At 31.8% G+C, this 10,000-nt stretch overlaps 1 protein-coding gene across 6 annotated transcripts in view; it reads right to left on the reverse strand.

Annotated features, from left to right (window-relative positions):
- Positions 1 to 10,000, reverse strand: part of LOC124950889 (hybrid signal transduction protein dokA-like) — a 106,232-nt gene that overhangs the window by 42,183 nt on the left and 54,049 nt on the right. For 5 of the 6 annotated variants that reach the window (XM_047498339.1, XM_047498337.1, XM_047498338.1 and 2 more), the window contains 3 exons: positions 9,161 to 10,000; positions 5,304 to 5,398; positions 4,520 to 4,638 (listed from right to left, as the gene is read on the reverse strand). The exon at positions 9,161 to 10,000 is cut by the window's right edge and continues 824 nt beyond it. In XM_047498339.1, coding sequence (XP_047354295.1) covers positions 4,520 to 4,638; positions 5,304 to 5,398; positions 9,161 to 10,000 — 1,054 coding nt within the window. Of the gene's footprint in view, positions 1 to 4,093; positions 4,284 to 4,519; positions 4,639 to 5,303; positions 5,399 to 9,160 lie in introns of those variants that run through there. The other variant, XM_047498340.1, reaches the window with a different exon arrangement.

Consider the following 10,000-nt stretch of genomic DNA (forward strand, 5'->3'; position numbering starts at 1 on the left):
ATTAATAATCTGATTTAATTTAAAACCGATCAACGAATAATACATTTGCTCTTTAACTCTTATCGTAGAGTGTATTTTAATCGTAGTGGGGGCGGGGAGGAGGGGGGGGGGGAATAGGAAAGGATGAAAAATAAATTGATATACGATTGAAATTTTATTAAACGAAAGTGAGATAACAATATGCGTGCGCAATGCCGATTAATCGATTGCGCATAACTGTTTTGTTTTTGTTTGTGGAATTTAGAAAAAAAAAGAAGAAAAAGAAAAAAGGAAGAAGAGAGGAAAAAAAAATGGAAGAAAAAAAAATGAAAAAAGAAAAGATAAAAAAAAATAAAAAAGAGTTAACTGTTCTTGTTGCATAATTCATTGGGAGCATGGACGGAGTAGGATAGAGGAGGAGGGAGGGAGGGAAGGGAAAGAAAAGGAAAGAAAAAAAAAAAAAAATACAAAAAACAAAAACAAGACGATTGCTTGATAATCATCATATACTATTTATACTATTCGAGAATTCGTAATAATAGCCAGCAACTTTTTTGTTTATCCTTTTAACGTGAAAACGAGGTTAAGTAAATCATTTTGTTGAATTCGCCTTTTAGCACAAGCTCGTAGGTACAGTTTCATTTTTGGCTTGGGTGGAACGCGTCAAAGGAAGTAGAAGAAATACAAGAAGAAGAAGAAGAAGAAGAAGAAGAAGAAGAAGACGAAGAAAAATAAGCAACGAGACGAAACGGCAGATTTGGCCTTAGTTTCTCTTTCTCTTTTCGTTTCTCTCTAAACCGAGAGTGACGAAAGATAAAAGACGTAAAAGCTTCCTTTCTCATTTGTATCTCTTGAAGAAACAAAGTGAAAGAACTACTGTTCTTTCTCTCTCTTTCTCTCTCTCTCTCTTTTTCTCTCTTTCTCTTTCTCTCATCCCGTATACTATTTAAACACGCTTTAAACTATTGTATAATGAACGAGTATCAAGTAGATTATAACCAGAGGTATACGAATTATTTCTTCTCTTTTTTGTTTTCCTTTATTTTTTCTTTTTCTTTTTTTTTTTTTTGTTCTACTTTCAATCCTTTCGCTGTATTGTTATTTCAAAAATTTCTTTCTCGTACATATAATATATGTATGTATGTATGCATGCATGTATATGAGTCGTTTCACAACAAGTCAAATCGATTAATTGCACTTTTTGAATTTGAAAAAGATTTAATCGTCAATGCACTCGACGTAATCCTTATTATTTATAATCACAGAATGACAAAATATTTTTGATCATCGAATAAAAAATAATTAATATCAATAATAACGATTAATCTAAGACTATTCCAATCTTAATAACTTTACATGTCGTTGTATGAAATCGTAATTACGTCTGCATTTGTATATATTTTACAATACGTTTTTTTGCTTTTTTTTTCTTTTTTTTTTTTTTTTTTTGAAAATATATTTTATAAATAGAAATATTAAAAAGCAATTTATATATCGTACCATCAGATTTCTATACATATTTTTTTTCTTTCATGTATCGTTTCAATCGATTTGACAAGCTAGAGGCTAATTCCATAGATCGTTATAGATATATCGTATCAATGAAATTATTAATTAATAATAATTAATTAATTCAAAGATCAAATGGTTTTCTAGGTTTACGTAATTACGAATGCGAATACGAATAAGGATTTGTTAATGTTAGTGGCAAACGAATTCCATTCATTGTTTCAATGACAATGAGAAACTCCTATCTACGTACTACATATACTATTACAAACCGATAGTTAATTTAATCTACGAGCCTTATTCTTTAATCTCTTTGATCGTTGATTGAGTCTTGATTAATTCTTCCCCCCTTCTCAACCATTCCCCATCACCAAATAGAAGAGCTTTGCTTTGTAGAGTCACTAAACCCTGTTCTATTACAAAAAAAAAAAAAAAAAAAAAAAAGAAGCGAAAAGAAAAAAAAACAAGTAATATATATATATATATATATCTATATATAAAGAAATAACGAAGGACAAGTCAGAGATATCGAGTAATTAAAACGATTGTTACACACATACCAGTGATACATTACAGATATTTATTTCCCAATCGTAATTATTAATTGTTCATAATATAAACAAATTCGTTTCCAATAACGTTTAATTACTCGCCCGCTGATCATTTCACCGATTATAAAATAATAATGTAATTAAGCATTACAACTCGCGCTTAATAAAGCGATAATATAATCCGTACGAGCGGAGAATTCGAGAAATAAAGAAGAAAAAAAAATAACTAAAAAAAAAAAAAAAGGAAAAATAAAATAAAATAAAATAAAAATAAAATAAAATAAAATAAAATAAAATAAAACTGAAAGAAAGGAGAAAAAAAATTACATCCCTATAAAACAATTCTCAATTGCTAATCTCAATGTTCGAAAACATTCCTTTGGGAATATCGGACATTAATTTGTAGTTATGATGGCTATCAAAAGAAGTTGGAGGATTGTAAAGTACGAAACGCTCGTTGAAATTGGTTAATGGCACTCGTCTGAGAGAAGGAAAAAAAAAGATGGGGGTGGAGTTATAAGAAAGAGAGAGAGAGAGAGAGAGAGAGAGAGAGAGAGAGAGAGAGAAAACTACTGGACAACGGGGTCAATGATCAAAGAAATTCCAATGACAGGAGGTCGAAGAACGGACGGAGAGAGGCAACGACGATGTCGAGGTATTCGTATAAAAGAGCGAGTGAGTAAGAGAGAAAGAGAGATAATAAGTGAGAACGAGTGAGAAGACAAGAAAAATAGAAAGAGAAAAAGAGAGAGAGAGAGAAAGAGAGAGAGAGAAAGAGAGAGAGAGAGAGAAAGGGAAAGAGAAGACGACGGCTGGTGTAACAATGTCGGTCTATCCGGGTTTGTTCTGCCCTACTTCGCCCCTTACGGGCCAGCTTTTGTTCACCGGTCGGACCGACGTTCTCTCGTTCGGTCCTCTTCGGATCAGATCAGATTACCGGCCACCGGGGCGCTTATAGTCGAGGAAATGCGGGTTTCCATTGCACCGAATTGGTGACGTAAGGGGATTCGGACCGCACGAAGGAGTGATGTGAACGAACTCGAAAGAGAAAAAGAGAAAGAGAAAAGAGGCCAATATATTTCCCGTTTATTCTTACAACGACCTTCTCTCTCTCTCTCTCTCTCTCTCTCTCTCTCTCTCTCTCTCTCTCTCTCTCTCTCTTTTACTTACTCTCTTATCGATGTCTATACTTTATCGTCCACTTCTGTTCTCCCCTATCGTCTACGATGTCTGTCGTCGTGTGGTTCTCGAGAGGAAACCTTTCGACTACCCTTCTTGCCTTCGATTTCCTGACCCTTTCCTCCTGGCCCTTATCCTCAAACTCCTCTTACCGATCTTCCCGTTCTCTCTCTCTCTCTCTCTTTCTTTCTCTCTATCTGGCATTACTTCACTTCACTTCACTTCACTTCACTTCGCTTCGCTTCTACGTCTACGTCCAATGTCTACGTCTCTTCGAGAATGATACTACGGAGATACTAGCTATACGAACGTATGAGAACGACTAAGACATACGACGACTACTACGACGACCTCTAATTTTTCACGCGATGTGATTATTTATACGAGAAGGTGACACAGGATAAATATATATATATATATATATATATATATATATATATATATATATATGTATATATGTATAGGTATTAATTTATCATTATATCGATTCACGGAGTAAGAGAATATATGTATGTATATACGTCGACGTTTTTTACTTTTTTTTTGTTTTCTTTTTTGTTTCTTTTTTTTTCTTTTTTTCTTTTCTTTTGATTTTTGTTTTTCCACCGAATAACATGACGCAACTGAATGACGATGGATTTATTATCGTCATTATTATATTATATATGTAGATGTACGCGGAATGAGGAAGTATTTTTGTTATCGTTTTTTTGTTTTTATTCTTTCTCGAAGTAACATCGAAAACGTAACAATAATGAAAATTAAAAATATTTTACGAACATCGTAAAGATGATTGATATTTAAAACAAAATTAACTTTTACGAAAATATTTTTCTCTTTTAATCTTTTATCATTGCTCGAGAAATATATGTAAGTAGTCATTTTTTTTATTTTTTCATTTTTTTTGTTTTTTTTTTTAATCTTCAAGGGATGATCTACAGAAGATATGAAAATAACGAAAAAAAAAAAAAAAAACGAAAATGAACGAGTTATATAACATTTTCAAATCCTTCAGTCTATCAATGCCCACCCTTAAAAAATGTCTCGTTTATTCTTATACTTTCTCTATAAATATACAATCAATCACATAATACAAATGACATATAAGATGTATCCTTGAAAATTATTTGCCGAAGGAATTGGAGTTATAATGTAAAAAAAGAAAAAAAAGAAGAAAGAGAAAAGAATAATAGTAAGAGAATATTAATAGAAGAGGGATAGGGATGGGGGAAGAGTGGGTGGAATTGGGGTTGAAAAAAAAAAGAAGGGGACGGCTAAATCGTTATTTTTGTTCTTCTTACCTGTGACGATGACATTAATTTTTTTCACGAGAGGTGGATGAGTGGACACTTGACACTTGTACAGTCCTGAGTCCCTTGGCGAAGCATACAGGATTTGCAATCTCCAGTTACTTGGGTATCTGGATACGATCAAAAGAAGGGAAAATTTTATTTCCTTTTCAGTCAAGTGAAAAAGAGAGAGAGGGAGAGAGAGAGATAGAGAGAAAGAGAAAGAAAAAGAGAAACGACACAAGAAGATAGGGGGAAGTTGGGGGTTGGGGTTGTCGTTGTGGTGGTTCGTTTACTACGAGACGATGCTGTTGTCATCTCGCAAAGAATCGTCTTACCAGGACGTTTGATTTTCATGGGACATAAAATCGTTTATTTCGTTTGGCAAAACAGAATAAAAAGAGAGAGAGAGAGAGAGAGAGAGAGAGAGAGAGAGAGGGAGGGAGGGAGAGAGAGAGAGAGAGAGATAGAATAAATTTCTCGTTTGCGTTGTAGAATGAAAAATAAATATAAAAAGTCATGTATAATAATAAAAATCGCGTTTAATCCTTTCGGTAATTTCATTTTCTCGAGGATCTATTTTTTTTCTTTTCTTTTTATTTTTATATTCTCTCTCTCTCTCTCTCTCTTTTTTTCATTGTCTTCTGAAAAGGAAGAACGGGAAAGAAGGAATCAATGTAATCACGATTGGGACGATCGAGATATATATATATATATATATTTTTTTTTTCTTTTTTTCTTTTTATTTTTTTTTTCTTTCGTATAGTTAAAACGACTACGAGATAATCGAATTTACCGATAATGAAGGCTGATCCTTTGATCGACGCTATAAGGGATCCTGCCAACGGTTAAAAGTCGAAAGGAATCCTCGTCTTGTTGCACCCAAGTGACCTATAAACAAACAATCAGAAAAAATTTGCAGATTAATCCTTTAATTATATTGAAATAATTTATTGGAATCGATTCGATTCGATTCGATGGTAATAATCTGAATTTGGCGTTTAATCCAAACGAGATAAAATGAGATAGTCCGTAGCTATCATTGAAAAATATAGAAAATCATTCTAATGATTTACTATAACGATAAGAAACAAAAGAGAAAATTGTATTCAAGGATGAAAAAAGAAAAAAAAAAAAAAAAAAAAAAAAAAAAAACAAAAAAAGGAAAAATTATACAAATATAACGTAATCTTTGAACTTTGATATTATTTATTATATTTTTCTTTTTTTTTTTTTTTATAGTTTATTACTATACAACAAAGACACGAGGAAACCCGTATAAAACACACACACACACACACATATATATATACATACATACGCAAAAAAGAACGAATGCTTTCTCACGGGTAGCATCAATCCAGGTTCAATTCTCAAACTTCGAGTTTATCAAACGTTCGCGAATAAAAGTCGAGTTTCCTACGGACGACCAAGGAACCGTTAGTTACGAAAGTTAGTTCACAGCCGCGACATTAGTCTTCGACGTTCGTGCTACGAGAGAGTGTACGCGAGAGAGGTCAAAGTTTTCACTTCTTTGGAGAAAGGGCGGACGGGGTCGAGGGAGGATAAGGTAAGCAAGCAACTTCCTTGAGAATTTAACTCTGTCGTCTTTCAAGACTCGAATTTAGTCGAGTGATACATATCACCAATTTCAAGGACTTTTCTCTCTCTATCTCTAGTTTTTTTTTCTTTTTTTTTTTTTTTTTTTTTTTCATTTATTTATTGATTTATTTATTTATTTCTTTTTTAATAAGTCATTGACGAATGAAATCTCAGTAACAGTCTAAGTCAATATTTCGTATTATCAGTAGTAAGAGTCAATATGTTGCACAGTTTGCAGTAGTACGAGTCAACGTTTCATGTTATCAGTAGTACGAGTCAATGTTTCGTATTATCAATAGTACCGAGTCAATGTTTTATATTAATAGTAGTACGAGTCAATAAGTTATATAGGTATATACGGTATTAGCAGTAGTAGGAGTTAATATTTGATATAGTAGTATGAATCAATGTTCGATATTATCAGTGTTATTACTCAATGTGTTATACATTAGCAATAGTACGAGTCAATGCTTCACATTGTCGGTAGTACGAGTTAATATTTGATATATATATATATATATATATATAGTAGTATACGACTAGTCAATGTTTGATATTATCAGCTGGTATTATTAATCAATACGTTATATATTAGTAGCGTTAAGAGTAATTGTTCGATATTAATGTTAGTATCAATCGTCATTCTTTCAGATTGGCACAATTGTAATCGTACGTTAAATCATTGATTCCTATTATTCCAAAGACAATTTACTTTCGAATGGTTTTTATAAAATAAAAAAAGAAAAATTATTTACAAAATTTCTTAATTCATTTATTTATTTTTTTTTTTCATTTCCGTAAGAATCATTTATCATTTAAATACTTAATTAATTCTTAATTAATATATTCTTAAACACTTGTATCATATATATATATATATATATATATATATATATATATATATATATACACACATACTAAAAAAAGGATACAAATGTTTTGTATAAAAATAAAAAAAAAAAAAATATATATATATATATATGTACACATGATAAACTAATTTTTCTTTACTACCAATCGGCCATTTTTGAAAGGCGATGTTTCGCAATAAAATTTGTCGTTCTCGAAGACGGTTTCGAGTCGTTTGCTATTCTTGAAACGTATCAAAATATATATATATATATATATATATATATATATATATATATATATATATATATATAGATTTATAGATCTATATCTATATATATTATGGATATCCAAGGTGGAATCGGAAGCACTCGTTTTCGTTCCTTGGCACGGCCGAACGCCACAATCGGTTTCACATTACGTATTCCGGAGAATATGAATCCCTGAGGAATTTCAAGCAACTTCGTACTCTACCTCTTGCCCACGAGAAAATCTATGAGAAAGAGAAAGAGGGACAGAGAGAGAGAGAGAGAGAGAGAGAGAGAACGATATGGGTGGGGTTTCTCAAACTCGAGAAAGAGACACTGAGAAGAGGTACCGATTGAAATGCGGAAAGTTTCTTGCTGACAAAACGTGCACCAGAGAAATATACTCGCAAAAGTAAACGAAAAAGAAATGGAGAGAAGATTAACAAAGTGTTTGCAATTATGATCTCTCTCTCTCTCTCTCTCTCTCTCTCTCTCTCTCTCTATTACTTTGACTCATTTTAGTCACACTCCCTTCTACCTTTCTTTTCTATTTTATTATTATTATTATTATTATTATTATTATTATTTCCTTTTTCTCTTTCTCCCTTTTAATTCGCTCATCCATAAAATTATTCTATTATTAACGCCCAACGATTTTCTCACGATAATACGTGAATGATTGTTTCATTGTAGTTTATATTAAAAAAAAAAAAAGAAAGAAAAGGAAACAAAAAAAAAAAAACAAGAGATGAATGGATAAAGGAATAAAAAAAGAAAAAAAATCTCATTTAGCGAGCTCGTTCCTTTGTTGTTGTTTTATTATTATTATTATTATTATTTTCTTTTTTTTTACTTCCTTTTTCTTTATTTGTTTTTTTTTTCTTTTTGTATCTTTTCCTTTGTTTTTCTTTTTTTTTTTTCATTACATAAACGTTCTCTATGTACAAACCACTACGCATTCCCTCTTACACCGGTTTAACGAATGAAATCATTCGGTATTCGTGGTTAGATTCTGGAAACGGGCAACCCGGTAGATTAGTTCCGTTGTTCTTTCCCGTTTCGATTAAGGCTAATCACGATCGAAGCCGAAAACGTTCGTATCCACGTATCCAACGTAGATTTGCGATTTGCATCACAGAGAGAGAGAGAGAGAGAGAGAGAGAGAGAGAGAGAGAGAGAGAGGAAGGGAGAGAGAGAGAGAACGGAAACGCGTGTACCTCGATCGATTTGCAGTAGAACCGTTTAATCTGATAACGGCAAATGGTATACATAAACTCCGATATTGGAGAGCTTAGCTGATGGATTTACTTTTGGTAATAAGCTTTCGATATTTAAGCGTTAGATTATTTTTTCCTCTCTTTTTTTTTTTTTTTTCTTTCCTTCCTTTTTTATTTTTTTTTTTCCTTTGCTTTTAGTTTTGTTTTTATCCATCAAATAACGATCAAATATTTTCACCCAGTGAAATATACATTTTAAATCAAATCGTGTAAAAAGTTATGAAAATGTTACCATCGTTATTATACTCCTATTATTTTGTTTCACGTAATAGCGAAAAGGAAAAGAGAGAGAGAAGAAAAAAAAAAGAAAAACACGAAAACAAGATCGATTAAAAATAAATTCACAAAATTCAACGATGAAAAATTGATAACGAATTGTTCACTTTTGGTTCGATCGATTTATTTGTCATTAATATCGATCTAATTTTATGAAATAAAGATAAGAAAAAAAAAAAAAAAAGAAAAAAAGAAAAGGTGTTGAGCGTGAAAATTTTACAATATTTTAAGTGTTCCGTTGTAGGACAAGAAAAAACCAAAAAAAAAAAAAAAAAAAATAAAATAAAAGAAATAAAAATAAAAAAAAGAACGTTTGGATTCTGGCTGTAATTAAGAGATAAAAAAGAAAATTTTGTCAATTCTATAATAAGATAATAAAGATTTATTTTAATAATTCTTACCTTTTTATCACCAAGCAAGCCTATCTTGCAATCAAGGCCAACGGTGCTACCAATTCTTGCAGTTACGTTGATCTCTCGATCGCCATCGACGAAGTACGGTCCAAATTTTCCAATGGCACTGTCAACGCTCGGCAAAACAAATTTTCCACCTAACAAAGTCTTTTGCGTGCTAGTAATAATCGATTGACGACGACTATTACTATTACTATTACTATTATTATTATTATTATTATTATTATTATTATTATTATTATGACCGTCATTATTCCTTTCGAGTTCGGTTTTAACCGATGGTTTGATCTCGTAAAACGCTTTCGTTGATTTCTCATTACCGGATAATTCGTTCATTAATCTCGAACGATCCTTTCTCGTTTCCGGTATCATTTTTAATGGATCCTCAATTTTGATATTATCGATATCATGATTATTCTTACGAACAGATTTAACAATTGATTCTAAGGAACTATCACGTTCCTTCTCATCGCCATTTAACTCTTCAAACATTTCTGGCTTTGGTACTTGAAAGGATATCGCTTTTATGTCATTGAAATCCTTTAGCTCGATCGATTCGGTAGAACGAAGATATTGCGACGGGGAATCATCATCGATCGAACGTATACTAGATGATTCATAATGTCCACGATCAATATTTTTATTGTGTTCGTTCTCGTATCGTAACTTTAATCGAGAAGATCGATGAAGATCGTTCGATCTAACGTTACTCGAAGAGAAGGACGAGGAGGAAGAAGATGACGATGACTCGACGTCAATTTTGCCACTGTTGTTGTTATTGTTACTGATGTTGATGATATTACTACTACTACTACTACTACTACTACT

The sequence above is a fragment of the Vespa velutina genome, chromosome 8, assembly GCF_912470025.1.
Source record: "Vespa velutina chromosome 8, iVesVel2.1, whole genome shotgun sequence".
Lineage (NCBI taxonomy): Eukaryota > Metazoa > Arthropoda > Insecta > Hymenoptera > Vespidae > Vespa > Vespa velutina.